This window comes from Rhinatrema bivittatum, chromosome 5 (assembly GCF_901001135.1).
Source record: "Rhinatrema bivittatum chromosome 5, aRhiBiv1.1, whole genome shotgun sequence".
Lineage (NCBI taxonomy): Eukaryota > Metazoa > Chordata > Amphibia > Gymnophiona > Rhinatrematidae > Rhinatrema > Rhinatrema bivittatum.
Window position 1 is genome coordinate 335,394,856 of NC_042619.1, and position 17,909 is coordinate 335,412,764.

General features: G+C 47.5%; 1 protein-coding gene across 2 annotated transcripts in view; it reads right to left on the reverse strand.

Annotated features, from left to right (window-relative positions):
* Window positions 1-17,909, reverse strand: part of GPAT2 (glycerol-3-phosphate acyltransferase 2, mitochondrial) — a 462,570-nt gene that overhangs the window by 14,745 nt on the left and 429,916 nt on the right. For both annotated transcript variants that reach the window (XM_029604447.1, XM_029604446.1), the window contains exons 18-19: window positions 15,794-15,925; window positions 6,260-6,380 (exon numbers count right to left, since the gene is read on the reverse strand). In XM_029604447.1, the coding sequence (XP_029460307.1) occupies window positions 6,260-6,380; window positions 15,794-15,925 (253 nt within the window). The remainder of the gene's footprint in view (window positions 1-6,259; window positions 6,381-15,793; window positions 15,926-17,909) is intronic.

The following is a 17,909-nucleotide window of genomic DNA, read 5'->3' on the forward strand; positions in this document are numbered from 1 at the left end:
GAACGCTTTTTCTGTGTCGACTGACAGCAGAACTGCAGGGGTATTTTTCTGTTTGACCCACCATATAAGATCAATGATCTTGCGGACATTGTCCACCGCCATCCTGCCTGGAATAAATCCTGTTTGGTCAGGGTATATTAATTTGGTCATCACTTTATTGAGGCGGTTGGCTAGAATTTTAGCCAGAATCTTTGTCTATGTTAATTAGGGAAATGGGGCGGTATGAACCGCACTCCAAGGGGGTCCCTGCCAGGTTCTGCCAAGATTGTAATCCCTGTTACATTGGATCCCGGGAACAGGGAAGATCCATTTCGGAGGGAGTTAAAAGCTCCAGTATTTCGGGAGTACATTTTTATAAAATTGAGCCGCGAATCTGTCTAGGCCTGGTGCCTTATTGACTTTAAGATCTGTAATCACTTGTATAACTTCACTCATGGAAATTTCTTGTTCTAGGTATTGCCTCTCCTCCTCAGTGATAGTGGGTATGATAATCTGATCTAAGAACTCTTCTATCCTGTTCTCCTGGACCGCAATAACTTTTGCATACTTTGTTAACACTTTTATAAAAAGGGACCACCTCTGCCCTTCTCCACTCCCATAGAACAACCTGTCTCCAAAGATCTATTGAACAGGTCCTTCGGTGGATGTGCCAGAACCTATCTGAGCTCCTTTAGTACTCTAGAATGCATCCCATCTGGCTTCATGCCTTTGTCTACATTCAGTTTTGTTAGTTGCCCACAAATACTCTCTTCCATAAATGGTGTCATATCTACCCATTATCATTTGTATGCTTTCCAACAACCAGCGGTCCAAACTCTTCAGTGAATACCGAATGGCGGCGTATATTTAGAATTTCTGCTTTTTCCTCATCTCTCTTCACATACTGCTTGTCTCCTCTTAATATTACAGCTGTACTTCTGGTTTTCCTCTGTTCATGGATGTTCCTGAAAAAAATCTTATTTATTTATTTATTTATTATTTATTTAAATCTTTTCTATACCGTTGTTAAGAAGGGGTCCGTCACAACGGTTTACAATAGGGCACAAAATAAGGATTCTGAGAATTAATATTTACCCACGTGCCATAATTTTGTTTCGGTACATAGTTTTCTAAATGAAAAAAACTTTGATTGTGATGTAATACTGTCCAGGAGTTATCAGTTTAAAAACAATTCTAACTTTATACGTGTCAACTTCTCTTCTGGTGAAGAACGAGAAGGTAGAGTAGAAACAGATATAAATATGGCTACATACTTTATTTGTTCACCCCTATCATTTTGCCTGCCCTCACTGTTTCCCCTTCTCTGTTTGTAGGCTTTGCTTGAAAAGCCAGGTTTTTAAGCCTTTTCTGAATGTTTTGTTGTCTTTTTGCAACCTTAACTCAAGTGGCATGGTGTTCCACAGTGTGGGTCCTGCCAAGGATAGTGCTCTCTCAATTTCTTGCTAGCGCTCTCTTCTTCCATGCATGCTTTTGCTGTCCTGATTTTTTTCTTCATCTCTTTCAGTTTTACATAAGAACATAAGATCTTCCATAGTGGGTCAGACCAGAGGCCAATCCAGGTCACAAGTAACTGACACGATCCCAAAAGGTCAATACTGCAGTCACCACCACTAACCTTTGAAAAGGAGCTTGGGCAGTTGCTAATCCCAAGGGCAGCACCTGAAACTGAAAATGCAACCTGGGACTGCAAAACAAATAATGTGCTGCTGATCCCCATGGGTCAGACTGTGAAGATAAATCTATGTTAAGTAACAGGGACAACAGAAAATCTCCTTTCTGTACTACCAAAACCACTGAGTGTGAGATTGCCATCCTGAAGTGAGCCACCTTGAAGAAGTCGTTGACTTGCTTTCAGTTCAAAAATGGAGCGAAAGGGCCCTTCTGTCTTCAGGACCACAAAATAAATGGAGTAGCAATCTAAACCCTCCCTGGTCTTTTGGCAATGGAATTACCACTCGTAACTTGAGAAGTGACTGTAAAGTAGACTTTACTGTCTCTTTTTCCAGACCAAATGAAAGGAACACCATAACAGTGTTGGGAACTGAGTGAATAAACTCCAGGTCATCTCTATTATGTACCATTTCTAGGGCCTCTTGGTCCATCATGGCCACCTCTGAGAAACAGAGACAGATGGCTGCCCGTCTTTGGCACTGGAGACAGTATCACAAAAGACTCATTGTATTGCTCCAGAGACATCGGTCCTGCAACTGCGACTTGCCATTTTTGAACGAAAAGACTGGCACCCAGAATAAGGCCTCAAACTCTGTCCTGTAGAGCTCCAGCCTTGTCTGAACTTGCTGGAGGCATGAAACCTGCCGCTAGATGAACTCCTATATGGCAGCCTTGTTCCACTGCTCGAGAGCCTCAGACAGCTTTTACAGCTTAGTCGTACAGACAGTCTGCAGACCAGTTGTATACCCAGAGAAGTCTTCCAGCAGCCATGACAGAAGCTATCCCAAACTGGCTGAGGAGCAAATCAAATGTAATCAGGCATCTGCAAACTAAGCAGCTCCTGGTTCCAGCAGCAAGGAAATCCTGTCCTAATTTCTCCTGTGCAGTTTGCTTCAGAATATACTCATTCCATATCAGACAAAGGAATGTTCTTACCATTTGCAATATCCAAAAACGTGAAGGAACTGGAAATGGAGAAATTACTTACCTGATAATTTCATTTTCCTTACTGTAGACAGATGGACTCAGGACCAGTGGGTTTATGCTCCCCTGCCAGCAGAGTTGGAGTAAGCTAACATCACAGTATATATAACCCTGAAGTGATCCCAGCCTGCCAGTATTCTCTTCAAAAGCACTGTAGACAGATTAGCAAAAAACTTGATTAAAAACAGGTAACCAGAACTATACTCAACCAACCATAAATACTGAACAATTTCTCCATTTCCTAGCATGTAGACAAATAGACTCAGGACCAGTGAGATGCACCAAAGCTACTCCCCTACAGGGTAGGAGGCTGCCTGCAGTCCAGTCAACACCACACGTGCAAAGGCTGCATCCTCCCAAGCCTGCATAAAACCTGGAAAAAGTGTGTAAGGAGGACCACGTCTCAGCTCGGTAGATATCGACGGGAGACAACAAACTAACTTCCACCCATGACAATGCCTGAGCCCTAGTGGCATGAGCCCTAACTGGAGTAGGCAACAACTTTTCAGCATCCATATACGCAGCCGTGACTACCTCCTTAATCCAACGAACTAAGCGTGTGAACAGTGTAAAATTTGTGTGTGTAAAAAGCGCACCAAAAAACCAAGGGCACAACGCGTGCACAGAGCCGATGCACTGCACACACCGAAGTCCTGTAGAGAGAAGCAGAGCACAGGAGTGCGTGAAAAATGCCGCTGCAGCCTATCAAGCGGCGTGCAAGAAAAAAAAGCCTAAGCACAGGGCCTAGCCCAGCGGGTGCTGCTCAACTTGCCAGGCTGCCCATTTCCCCAACCCCAATGAACAAGCGGGAATGACGGCTGGAACCATGTGCTGAGCATGGAGACTGGAAGAAGTCCTGAAACCCCTCTGACTCTCATTCAATGGCAAAATTTCTCTCTCTTTTTTTTTTTTTTTTAAACATTACCTGAGCTCAGCGCTTACCAGCCGAGTACAGAAATGGTTTCCGGCTGCGGGGGGGGGAGGAGGGCATCTGCCATCGCCATTGTGCTCGGCCTCCTGCACCCACTGCCTTTCAACTAAATTAGCAGCTAAGTCCATGCAAGGAAACCAAGCTACCAGACCAATTGCAGGAAATCACCTCAGGAATTCTCAGCTGGGGGAGGTACCTTTAGGTATCACTACAGGAGAGCATGGCTTTCTTTTCCTGAATTTAGAATTTTAGATTTCTCCTTCCAAAAAGCTTGAAGCAATCCCCATAGGTAGATGCATGTCCACCATCTGCTGGAGACAGAGAATACTGGCAGGCTGGGATCAATGCAGGGTTATATATACTGTGATGTCAGCTTGCTCCGTCTCAGTCTGCTGGCAGGGGAGCATAAACCCACTGGTCTTGAGTCCATCTGTCTACACACTAGGAAAGTAAGGATTTAAGCAAAGTCAGTTTACTATCAGGTATACTGCCACAGAAGGGCTTCGAGTTCTTCTGCTTGTCATGTGCAGAGAGAATGGAATCCGCAGTCCTGAAAGGACAAGGGCCAGGGGATTCCTTAGGGAATCAAGGAACCAAGTTGTGAGCCCTCATCCTAAATGGCCTGAGCCATGTGTCTACCAAAGCCAAAGGCACATCGTAGAAGTTATCCTCTCCCAAAGGATATCCAAACCTTCATTTCTCCCTATAACAACTGTTATAGAGGAGTAAAAACCTCAAGAAACCTCCCTATTTTATCTCACCTGAGCCATTACAACTGCAGGAGCACAGAAGTTTCTAAGGCCAACTGAAAATGGGAAGACACGAGCTGTATAACCTAAAAAAGGGGACAGCAGCCACCTGTGCACAGGAGGGCCCACACCAAGCTTACGTCACTGAACTGGGACAGAAAGGGAGGCATTGCTCTTATCATTCTAAGGCAAAAACAAATTACAGTATGGCCACCGTTCCCGCTTCTGATGCACTACTGGTGGGAACAGGACCATGGCCAACCTGGCCGTGACCATCCGCCCTCCCAATGGGTTTAAACTGCCTGAACTGATTGACAAACGAGGACCCCCAGAATTCATTGACCTGCAGCTGCCTTCCTTCCTTCCATCTGGACTAGCAGCGCTGAATGGAAACTTCCGTTTACTGCCTCCCAGACTCCGTGGGCATTGCCAAGCACAGTAAAACCTTCTGTGGGGTCTGGCGAAATGTTTCTAACTCTCCCACCAAGGCAAGCCTCACCACTGCGATAGGTACATAAGGGGTGCTGTCCTCAGGTCTGACAAGGCACACTGTACACTCTTCCCAAACATCTACTGGCAATTTTCACTACTCCTTCTCCTCGCCTTTGCACTACCTTAATATTGCAGCTGCAGCAATGCGCGGACTTCTTCCCGCTCCCTGCAAGAGAAGCCATTATGCTGCCGAACATCATCGTGGCTGCTAAACATTCCCAGGCATCAATTCAGTGACTCTCCCTCCTTAACTGCACCACCGGGCCTGCACTGCTCACCTTCCCGTCTAAGCTCCAACCCCCTTCTTTTTTTTTTTTAAGGAGGAGTGCCCAACAGAGGAAGGGAGGGGAAAAGGAGGGAAGGAGGGGCCAGGGCAAAGAAAGAAAAGAAAAAACCCAACTTTACCCCAAATCCTGGTAGTGCTCCATTGAAGGAGCAAAAGTTTTCACTTTGGGAGCCGCTTTTAACTTAGAATAGATGAGAACACTGACCCACGACCCTGTTCAACCAAGGAAGGTAATAATTATTTTCACCTCAACAGCATCCCCAGCAGATCCTATCTGCCTTTGTAGGCCTCAGTCCACAGCATAGGATGCACATCCACCAAATACTGAAGAAAGAAAATACTGTCAGCCTAGTGTAAGCACAGATGTGTATCAGGAGTGACATCAGCGAGCCTGTCTCCATCTGCTGGTTGTGTGCATAACCTACTGGTGTGGACTGCTCTGACTGGATGAAAAAGAAACGTAGGGTTAAAGATTAGTTGGACACCAGAGAATCTGTGTGGGCCAAAGGATTAACAGGAATAAAGTTCTAACAATGTAAGCAATTAAGTTCAGCTGCAGATTTGAGAAATGTCCTTGTATTTTCAACCAAATACATTTAAAAGCAGTTTACTTGCTTGGCATAGTGGAAAATATCCTGTAAAAGCAGCATCTGATATTTGCTTGGAATAAGAACAGTAAGCTTTCCTTCTGTGCCTTTCTTCATAGTTTATCCAGTGTGAGAGATCATGAGCTGATAACATCTGATCCCATCACCAAGAAGACTCAGTCATAAGAAAACTAACTGCAATGCTATGATCTTAGAAAAAATGAACTGCAGATAAAGACAGGGTTTCCTTCATTCAGATGGAAAACATTCTGCAAGAACCTGTAGCAGAGGCACCACTACATATCCTGTCTTGGCCATCTAGTAAGATAGAGCAAGCGATGTAATAAATTTTGAGCAGAATATAGAGCAACTGATGTAACAAATCTTAAGCAGAATACCAGTGTGAATGTATGTTAGTGATTAAGAAAAAGTATCTTATGATTTTTTTCAAGGTGTATCTATGAATCTTCTCTGTTATAAAGATCCTGAACAATCAAATAAAAAATACCAACTAATGTTTGTTTGTGAATAAGAATTTGTATAACACTCTCAGGCTTACCTGTTCCACATGAGACAGGTTCATTCAGGAAAGCTGCAGTTCTCGCAAGTGTCTTCAGTATGGGTCTCAAAAGATGACACAGGAATGAGAAGAACACAGGGCAATTCTCTGTTTCACCTACCTGGAAGCAAAGGAAACATAGTGGAGGGCTCAGGGACATAAAACACAAAAAACCCTAGAAGAGGGAGACAATGAGACACACACACACACATGAAAGACATACACAAGCAGGCAAAGATGAGGAAAGGGAGAAAACACACAAGAGGAGAAAATAAAGGGAGATACTACATGTGAAGAGGTCCCTTGAGAAGGTTTAAAGTTACAAATGAAAGAGGGAATGAAAAAAAGTCTTGGTGGATGCAAACAATGTCTGCAGTACATCCGAGAGCTATTTCTTACTGCACTTGTGGAGGAGGAATAAAAATCAAGCAGCAGTATTAGCAACGTTTCTTACAGTGGGGCCCATTATGGTCTATGCTCAAGTTAGTTATCCCTTCAAGGAAAGGAAGTTATCCAGATAAATAGGAAAGGTTAACTGTAATAAGGAAAACAAGATACTCCAGTGCTCCTATATATTATGCCTTTAATTTGCTCTTTGGATTTGTGAATCACTGGGCATCAGAAGGCAAACAGGATACAGCAAGAAGTCCTCAGCTTTATCTCACAGAAGCACAGATGTCAGCAGAAAAACCACTTTGGTTCAACCTGTCATTTGTTATCTGCCTACTGTTGCAGTCACAGGTCTTACCCAATTTGTGGTCTTCTCCCTCCCGCCCACCTCCTCCTTGCTAGTAAGGTCCCTTTGTGTCAGTTTCATGCAGGCTTGTATTCTGCTACCGTACTGTCTCCTACCAAAGTCTGTTCCAAGCTTCTCCCACCCCTCTCAGCGAAGAAATATTTCTCACGTTACTTTTTAGCCTCCCTTCCTTGATCTTACAGTCTAGGGAGGATGCTACCCTCTGGTATTTCATTAAAGCCTGCTAGATGTTTGAATGTTTTCTCTCTCTCTTTTCCCTTTCTTTGTTGTAAGGTAGAGCAGTGGTTCTGAACCTTTTTCCCATCATGACACACCTGACAGGCCACGCTCAAATGTGTGACACACTGCTCATTACAATTCACGGCGGAAATAAAAAGTAAAGGTCCGGTAATTATTTTTGTTTAAAATGACACAAAGAAAAGATACGTATTCTGTCTGAACAGAAATTGCATAAATAGTAAACATCCCACACCAAAACAGCACCAATTTCCAGCACTTTAAACAGTAACCACCTTACCTAAGAAAAGGCAACACTGAAAATATTTACACCAGGCCTTAATTAGGAAAACAGACCAAGTCAGGCGCTATAGAGCCCTACACAGAAACCTACACGCCAGCAGAAAACTTCACCTAAATCACATGTGCTGACCCTCACCTAACAAAGAATAAGAAAACCAAAAAGCATAACTAGAAGCATTGCAGAAAAAAACTGAATTGGAAACTGCAACAAGCCAGAGTCTCTGTATGCAGTGTAATAAAGGAAAAAATAAACATCACCCATCCTTATAAAACAAATCAAATATAAAATCAGTAGCAGTAAAACCATGCTAACAAAAATGTTGAGATTACTTACCTGATAATCTCCTTTTCCTTAGTGTTTGCAGATGGACTCAAAACAAATGGGTATTGTGCGCTCGTGCTAGCAGTTGGAGACGGATCTGACGTCAGCACTGGTACATATACCCCCACATGAAGTGCCGCCAAATCAGTAATCTTCCTTGCAAAAGCTGTAGCTGACCAATCAATTAAATGAACAGGATTACCCTGACCGATTGATAGTAGCTGGAGACCGCCAGTGATCACAACCGGAAGGCGTCGACACCCGGCAGGGTGAATGGCCTATTATAAGAAAACATGGCTTACCGTGAGTTCGGTGAATTCCCATGTATGCCGGCAGCCGGGCGGGATGCTGAGTCCATCTGCATACACTAAGGAAAAGGAGATTATCAGGTAAGTAATCTCAACATTTCCTAGCATGTAGCAGATGGACTCAAAACAAATGGGATGTACAAAAGCTACTCCCGGACTGGGCGGGAGGCTGCCCGAGGACCGTTTAGGTATTGCCCTCGCAAATGCTGTGTCCTCCCTGGCCTGGACGTCCATACGGTAGAATCTGGAGAAGGTATGGAGGGAGGACCATGTCGCTGCTTTCCATATCTCTGCAGGCGACAGCAGCTTAGCTTCTGCTCAAGAGGCCGATTGTGCTCTGGTAGAATGAGCTTTGACCTGTAGAAGCGGTGGTTTTCCCACCTCTATGTAGGCTGCCTTGATAACTTCTTTAATCCAGCAGGCGATGGTTGGCCGTGAGGCCGCTTCCCCTTGCTTCTTCCCGCTGTGCAGGACGAACAGGTGCTCAGTCTTTCGTACTGATTCTGACATTTCCAGGAATCTGGACAGCAGTCTGCCGATGTCGAGATGGCGTAGCATTCGACCTTCCTCCAACTTCTGCAAACCTTCTGTGGTAGGCAAGGATATGGTTTGGTTGAGGTGAAAGTGTGAGGCTACCTTGGGTAAAAAGGATGGCACTGTGTGAAGATGGATAGCCTCTGGAGTGATTCTGAGAAATGGATCACGACAGGATAGTGCTTGTACCTCTGAGATGCGGCGTGCTGAGCATACAGCCAGCAAGAACACCATCTTCAAGGTTAACAAACGGAGGGACAGGCCTCGAAGGGGCCTGAAGGCTGATCCCGCCAAAAATTCCCAATACGAGGTTGAGATTCCTCAAGGGCACTGGCCACTTCAGTGGCGGCGAATGTGTTTGACTCCTTTCAGGAAAACGTGAGACGTCTGGGTGTTTGGCAATGGTGTTGCCGTCACTCCTGGGACCGTAGCAAGACAGCGCTGCTACCTGAACCTTGATGGAGCTGAGGGACAGACCCTTCTGAAGTCTTGTAGGAAGTCCAAAATGATAGGAATCTTAGCGGCATGCGAGTTGGTGCCGTGAGAGTCGCAACCAGGCTTCAAAAACTCTCCAGAACCTAATATAGGTTAGGGATGTGGAGAACTTGCGTGCTCGGAGGAGTGTATCTATAACCGGCTCCGAGTATCCCCTTTTCTTCAGTCTAGCCCTCTCAATGGCCAGACTGTAAGAGAGAATTGAGCCGGATCCTCGTGGAGGATGGGACCTTGCTGCAGCAGGTCCCTGTAGGGAGGCAGAGGTAGAGGGTTCCCTGCCAGCAGTCTTATGTCTGCGTACCAGGGTCTTCTCGGCCCAGTCCGGGGCCACTAGAAGAACTAGGCCTCTGTGTCGCTGAATCCTGTGTACAATGGCGCCCAGCAGGGGCCATGGAGGAAAGGCATATAGCAGGATTCCCTGAGGCCACGGCTGTACCAGGGCATCGATCCACTGGGATAGCGGATCCCGCCTGCGGCTGAAATATCTGGGTACTTGAGCATGGACCTGTCTGCTAATAGGTCCATGCCCGGCATCCCCCCACTGATCCACAATCATCTGGAAAACTGTGGGCGACAGCTGCCACTCCCCCGGATTTAGGCTTTCTCTGCTGAGGAAGTCTGCCGTTGTGTTGTCCTTCCCGGCAATGTGGACGGCGGAGATGTCCTGAAGATTTGCTTCTGCCCAAATCATCAGGGGCGTTATTTCCAGGGACACTTGTTGGCTTCTGGTTCCGCCCTGACGATTGATGTATTGCCACCGTGGTGGCATTGTCTGACATCACTCTGACCGCTCTGTCGCGAAGTCTGTGGGCAAATCGCAGGCACGCTAGCCTGACTGCCCGTGCCTCTAGTCGGTTGATGTTCCACCTCGACTCTTCTCTGGTCCACCGCCCTTGGGCGGTGAGTTCCTCGCAGTGTGCTCCCCATCCGTTCAGGCTGGCATCTGTGGTGAGCAGAATCCAGGTTGGGGAGAACATTCTTGACCCCCGGCTCGTGTGGCCGGGCTGCAACCACCACCACCGTAGCTGATACGCACTCTGGCCGGTAGAGGTAGGCATTACGGTGTAGTTCTGTGATCGTGGACTCCATCGAGATAGAAGGGAGCGTTGCAATGGTCTCATCTGAGCCCGCGCCCATGGCACCACCTCCAGAGCGGACGTCATGAGGCCGAGGACCTGTAGGTAATCTCGAGCGGTGGGCCGGCTGGCGCTCAGCAGGGCCTGCAGATGACTCTGGAGTTTTGATGTTCTCTTGGAGGTCAGACTGACCTTGTCTTCTCGGGTGTCGAATTGGACCCCTAGGTATTCCAGCGACTGGGACGGCTGTAGGAAGCTCTTGTTTATGTTGACTACCCATCCGAGGCTTTCCAGAAGAGCTATAACTCTGTTGGTTGCCCGGTGGCTCTCCTCCGGTGACTTTGCCCTGATCAGCCAATCGTCCAGGTAGGGGATGGACGAGAATTCCTTCCTTCCTGAGTGCCGCCGCCACTACTACTATTACCCTTGGTAAAGATCCGTGGCGCGGTGGCTAACCCGAAGGGCAAAGCTCGGAACTGGAAGTGCTGATTCAGGACTTTGAAGCGTAAATAGCGCTGGTGATCCCGATGGATTGGGATATGCAGGTAGGCTTCCGACAGATCTAGGGAGGTGAGAAACTCCCCTGGCTGTACCGAATTCTTGACCGACCGCAGAGTTTCCTATGCGAAAGCTGGGGACCCGTAGGTGTCGGTTGACTGACTTGAGGTCCAGGACGGGCCTGAAAGTGCCCTCCTTCTTGGGTACTATGAAATAAATGGAATAATGCCCAGAAGTACCTCTCCCGCAGGTACTGGGATTATGGCTTTTAGGGCCAGGAGCCTCTGTAAGGTCACTTCTAGTGCCGCTGCCTTGAGCGGTGAACAAGGAGGATTCCACAAACTTGTTCGACGGAAGCCGAAAGAAATCCAGGTAATATCCTTCTCGGATGATGGTGAGGACCCACTGGTCCGAAGTGATCTCGACCCACCTGCGGTAATAGAAGAGGGTTAGCCTGCCCCCTATGGCTGCTACCCCCGGATGGGTCGGCTGATTGTCATTGTGGGTTGCGGCCAGGGCCGGAACCCAAGCCCGTTCTCTTCTTGTTATGCTTAGTCCGAAAGGACTGGTTCCTGGCCTGGGAACGAGGTGCTTGATAGCGAGTCCTGTAAGGGTTGAAGCGCTGCGAATTTCTACCTCTAGATGGCCAGGGCCGGAACCCAAGCCAGTTCTCTTCTTGTTATGCTTAGTCCGAAAGGACTGGTTCCTGCCTGGGAACGAGGTGCTCGATAGCGAGTCCTGTAAGGGTTGAAGCGCTGCGAATTTCTACCTCTAGATGGTCTAGAAAAAGAATGCTGGCTCCTCCTCGCCCTGTCTTCTGGTAGACGGGGGTAATGGGGAGGCACCCCATTTAGTAGCCCAGCTCTCGAGATCGCTGCCGAACAGTAAGGAACCCTTAAAGGGCATTCTTGTGAGTCGTGTCTTGGAGGACGAGTCGGCCCCGCCCAATGACGTAGCCAAGCTGCCTCCTGGCTGCCACCAAAGAGGAGACTCCCTTGGCTGCCGTACGAACGAGGTCGGAGGCTGTGTCAGTGAGAAATGCAAGAGCTGATTCTATATCTGCTCCCTGGGCGTTGTTTCTCGCCTGTGACAAACAGGAGCGCGTCACCACTGTGCAGCAGGTCGCGATTCGTAGGGACATGGCTGCTACCTCAAAGGCTTGTTTCAGAATAGTGTCCATGCGTCGGTCATGCGAATCCTTGAGGGCCGCTCCCCCCTCAACCGGAATGGTGGTGTGCTTCACTATTGCGTTAACTATGGCGTCTACGCTGGGGCACGCCAACAGCTCCTTGGATGCCGGATCCAGAGGGTACATGCCTGCCAAGGCCCGACCCCCTTTAAATGAGGCCTCCGGTGCCTTCCATTCCAGATCGATTAGCTGCTGTGCTGCCTGTAGGAGGGGAAAATGGTGAGCCGGTTGGCGCAGGCCCTCTAACAGGGGGTTCATTTTAGGGCCCCCTGGGGTATCCTGGCTCGGAATGGCCAGCTCCGATAGGCATTGCGAGACCAGGCCTGAAAGATCCTCTTTCTGAAGAAGCGCCTCATGGTCCGATATGGCTCTATCTCCGAGGGAAGTTCACCATCCTCGGGGGGGGCTCCTCACTGTCCTGGGAGCAATCCGAATCCCCATAAGCGGGGCTGTCGGGTGGTGAGTGGCTGCGCCTAGGTCTCGAGGGTCCAGGGACCGGATCAACCGGGACGGAAAGACCCATTCGAGGAGCAGACTGCATCTGGACAAAGGCGTGAATCCCTTTGAATAATTCTACCCATGAAAGCGAAGCTGGATCTGGCCGCAGGGGCACCAGGTCTCTCAGGTTCCCTGGTTGCTCGCCGCAGCCCGCTAAATCCGGTGTGCTCCCTGAGGAACCGCTGGGCTGAGGCCGGTCCTGTCCTGGAACTCCCATGGCCTCCTCACATTGGGCACATAGTGAGTCTGCTTCCTCGCTCTGTGTAGCTCTGAGGTTGCATGCTGAGCAGAAGCTTAGAGCTTTCATGCCAGATTCTGGAGGTGCCAGCCCTGCGGCCGCATGGGCTTTCTTATGCTCCATTCGCCTGAAATCCGGTGTCGCCCAATAAGTGCGCCTAACAAGAGCGCTTAACAGCATGAGCCTATACACGGGCGTCTTAGAAGCGTGCACCTATCCACGGGCGTCTTATAAACGTGCGCCTATCCACGGCGGCTTATAAACGTGCGCCTATTCACGGGCGGCTTATAAACGTGCGCCTATCGCGTGCGCGAACAACGTGCGCCTATCGCGTGCGCGAACAGCGTGCGCCTATCGCGTGCGCTAACAACGTGCGCCTATCGCGTGCGCTAACAACGTGCGCCTATCGCGTGCGCTAACAACGTGCGCCTATAGCGGGCGTTAACAACGTGCGCCTATCGCGTGCGCTAACAATGTGCGGCTATCGTGTGCGCTAACAACATGCGCCTAACGCGTGCGCTTAGCTCAGTAACGAGCGCTCAGCGGCGAAGTTGAGTAGGCAGGCAAAATGGCAACCTCCTTGGCATACTGCCCCGTAGGCAGGCCCAGCGAATCCACACTTCCTCGGAGGACCAAGTAAAGATATATGCCTTACCTTGTCTTCGGCGCTTCCCGGTTGCAACCCGGGCGGTCTCCGGCTGCGGGGGGTGTATACCTTCAATCGCCGCGCATAAGGAAGTGCGCCCGCTGCCTCTAGGCCACGCCCTAACTCGTCTCGCTCGGGGCCAAGCCGCACCCGAGCCCTTCTCACTCGGGGGCTAGGTCCCTGCCACGAAGCGGCCATCGGACCGAGGCACTTACATCCGAGGGACCACGGAAGTCTGCTTGGGAAAACTCAACTGGGTGAGGGCCTCACCACAGGAGTGCGGGGCTTGTCTTCAATAGGTTTCTTCTAGGAATTTAGTCGTTTAGAATTTGGAAACACGCTCAGCGAGCGTGAGGTAGCTCCAAACTTGCTTTGGAGACGGAAATACTGATTTGCGGCACTTCCTGTGGGGGTATATGTACCCGTGCTGACGTCAGATCCATCTCCAACTGCTAGCACGCGCACACAATACCCTTTGTTTTGAGTCCATCTGCTACACGCTAGGAAAGAACAGATTATTTCAAAACAGCTGATGAGTGGAATATCTAATAATTAAAAACTCATATAAAAATTTCTAGATACCAATAATATATTTCAAATAGCAGACACAAAGACCCAGTAATGAAAAATAAGGATACAACATTTTTTTGCTCTGCATACCTGGGAGCATTTGATATCCAAGTGTCCTGAGATTGTTTTGAATTAGCAGGAGGAGGGGTGGTTTGCTTGGAACTTTTCTCCTCTCTCAGTCACATACCAGCGCTCTCTCTCACACTGGCTCTCAATTACACACCTATACACACATGCTCTCAGTCACTCACATATACACATGCTTTTTCTCTCACTTATATAGGCTCTTAATTACACATTTACACACATGCTGTCTATCTTTCACGCTTACATACACAGGTTTTTAATCACCACACATACATGCTGTCTTTTTCTCTCACTCACAGACTCTCATTCACATGCTTACCAACATGCTCTCTCTCTTTCTCTCATTTACACACAGGCTCTCAGTCACATACTCACATGCTCCCTCACCTAACCAGCTCTCAATCACACACAGACACACATGCTTTCTCTCTTACTTATACACACAGGCTCTTAATTATACATACACATGATCTCTCTCACACACAAAGGATCTCAATCATACACACAATACTCTTTCACACAAACAGGTTTTCAATCACAAACTTACACATACAGGTTTCCCAATCGTAAACTGCATTCATACTCTCTTTCTCACAGGCAGGCTCTCAATCACGACATATTCTCTTTCACATATACAGGCTCTCAATCATTCACAAACATGCTCTCTCACTCACATACACAGGATCTCAAACACACATGCTTGCTCATTCACTCCCCTCCCTCCCTCCCCAGAACTAGCGGCAGCAGCAGCCATCCCTCCCTACCCTACCTCCTTCATTTTCAGCCCTCGTCGGAGGGAGTCCCATCGCCGCGGGGGGGTTGACGTTTTTCTTCATTTTCCTCCAAGCCGCACTGCTCATTCCTCCAGCCGCGTCTCTCTTCTGTTCTTCGGGCCGATGACCACACTAGCATGGTCTCTTCTTCCCGCACATGCACCCGCTGCTCTCCACTTCCTCTTCCGGGCCGCGGGGCAAGGGCGGGAAGAAGAGACTATGCCGGTGCCGCTGACTCCAGCTGTTCTGCTGCGTTCCGCCCGGGCTGACAGCATTTTAAGCCGGGCGGAGGAGGACCGGGGGAGCAGCTGGGTCAGTGGGGGACCGGGAAGTGTGGCGACACACCTGCGTGCTCTTGGCTACACACTGGTGTGTCGCGACACACCGGTTGAGAACCACTGATGTAGAGAATGAATTTTTAGGTACTTCCGTCTCTCTATGTATGTCCTTTTGTAGATATGCTTTGCAAAACAGAAGACCTGTAACATTACTTCTCTTTGTCTATTAGTGATACAGCTCCTACACACACCAAGTATACAAGTAGTTTTCTTAATTGCTTTGGCAGACAGAGATGGACACTCTGGTCTTTTTTTCCTGTTTGGTGACTACCAGGTCCTTCCCTCCAAATGGTATGTGGCCATAGAAATTTAGCATTTTTTAAAATTAAAGCAGAGTTTGCCACTCCTTTGACTATTCTTCCAACTTTTAAAGTTATCCTTCATCTTGTCTATCCCCTCCGGAAGGTCTACTTTGTTGCACATTTTCATGTCATCTGTAAAATGGGCCAAAATCCTTTCTAGCCCATCCCTAAAGTCACTTTATAAAAAGCCTAAGTCTAGCACAGATCCCCATGGCACACTGATAGTCATTTTCCCGTCATCAGAGTTTATCCTGTTGACTACTCTGAGTCATGTTAATTAACCAGAGAAATATCAACAATTCAGAGAGAGAGTGGGCCAGACTGGAATGTAGAGAGACAGAATTACAAGCAGACATATATATATATATGGAAAGAGAGTTATACTGTGAAATGGCGTTTTCCAGCATCTTCATTGTAGTCGCTGTCACTATCATCAAAATCATCCATTGCTTTCCACATCAGCTTCTCAGAGAAACGCCGCCTGCCAGTGTCGCAAGCCGGCACCTGACTAGGAACCTACAGAGAGAGAGAGAGAGAGAATGACGTAAAAGCAATACCTAGCCACTTGTGTGAGGAAGTCTCCATAAACAGAATTAGAAACTGTTGTAAATTGGTATGTAGCAAATGTATTCATAAATATCAAAACATTTTTAAATATTTACCAAATCATGGAAATAAAATAATTTAAATTTCACAGCCTAAGTCACTCGAAATTGCGAGTTTTATTTTACCCATCACTGCATTGTTATATTGTATAGTATAATGTTAGTACCTATAAAATGAAATTATTCGCTATCACTATCTGGAACATCCATCCAAATTTTTTAGCCTCTGTGAATAAAAGTAGAGACTTTGATTTCACTAGTTAATGTGATAAACCATGACACTTATATTATAGGAAACCTGGTTAGGCAAAGAGCCCTGAAAGCTTCAGATAGCTGCTAATTTCTGCCAAAGAGAAGGAAAACAAGGAAGAAAAATCAGTGGGTGTCCTCGTCTACATAAAAACATGCCATACTGGGTCAGACCAAGGGTCCATCAAGCCCAGCATCCTGTTTCCAACAGTGGCCAATCCAGGCTACAAGTACCTGGCAAGTACCCAAACATTAAAAAGATCCCAAGCTACTGATTCTGGTAACAAGCAATGGCTATTCCTTATTGATTAATAACAGTTTTAGTCTAGTACAAAGAAAAATGAACAGAATATATTATGCCTATAACAAAAAGCAAATCACAATTGTGGGTTAAAACATCAAAAGATGTACTTTTCAATAGTAGATAGGGTAACGGTGATATAGATTTGCTATAACTGACCTAAACATCAAAGAGAAAAATGCCCTGATTATCAGACCCAGTAGCATACAATGAGGGGAGAACTGGTCACCAGTATAGGGGTTACCACCACTGTTGTTGGAGGGGTGGGGAAGCAAGCAGAGCAACTGTCCTGGGCCCCCAAGTCACAAGGCTCCATGGTCCTCCTGAAACCAAAGGGAGTGCGGTCCATGCAATGGCAATATTTAGATTTCAGCCGGCACGCACTGAGGCCCTGCAGTAGCCATATCCTTACACAGGTTTCCATTGTAATAGAAGCCATTTGCGAAGAGGGGGTTGAAGCCATCATTGGGCCTGAGAACATGTGTCAGTTTAAGACCCCCATATTGATTCACTTTGCTATATCTGAAACCTGAAGATTGCACCTATCACTGGCCAGGAGCCAGCCAAATATGAAGAGAGATCAGGAAGGAGGCAAAGAACTTGTTTTTTAATGAAAGTGCTATATCAAGTAAGAATAAGCTAAATTAAACTAAAGGGGGTGGAGCAGAAGGGAGAGAACCCAGCAGTGGGTCATTTGGGGAAGGAGAGAGGATAGGTAGGAAGGCACCCAAGAAGGGGCCATGAAGGGGGGTGGCAGGAGTAAGCATGCAAGAGCATGGTAGGATAGGGTAGGATGAATGACATGAAGGAAAGTACCCAAGATGGGGGGTACAAATGCAAGCACTGGGCCCTGGGCACATGAGACGCACAATACATCACTAATCAGACCATAGCCAAAAGGTACTATTTATCAACAGATCAAAGCAAATATTAGTGCCCTGCGCCCCAAAATCTTCACATGAAAGTCCATGGGGAGGGTCATTTTCAGAACTTTGTATGTGTGTAAACAGATGTTTGATTGTTTAAAGAAGACCTTTGCAAATTCCATCCCCAACAGCATATAAAAGGGGGCAGAGCTTGATCAGGGAAGAGAAAGTGTATGCGGTCCCTGCACTTACTTTAATGCAGGTGCTTTGAACCCATTTCTAAGCACGCGTGTAATATACAGGTGTGAAGTAACATGGGCACAAACTATCCACTCTTTTCCACCAACCTGAATTTTCAAAGGTATCTGGCTTATATTAAAAGAACCATAGGTCAGCTTTGCTCCCTCTCCTTCTGCTGGTAGAGGTGCTTAACCCACTGGTTCTGGATTCATCCATCTAGAAGCTAAGAGTGTCCTTTG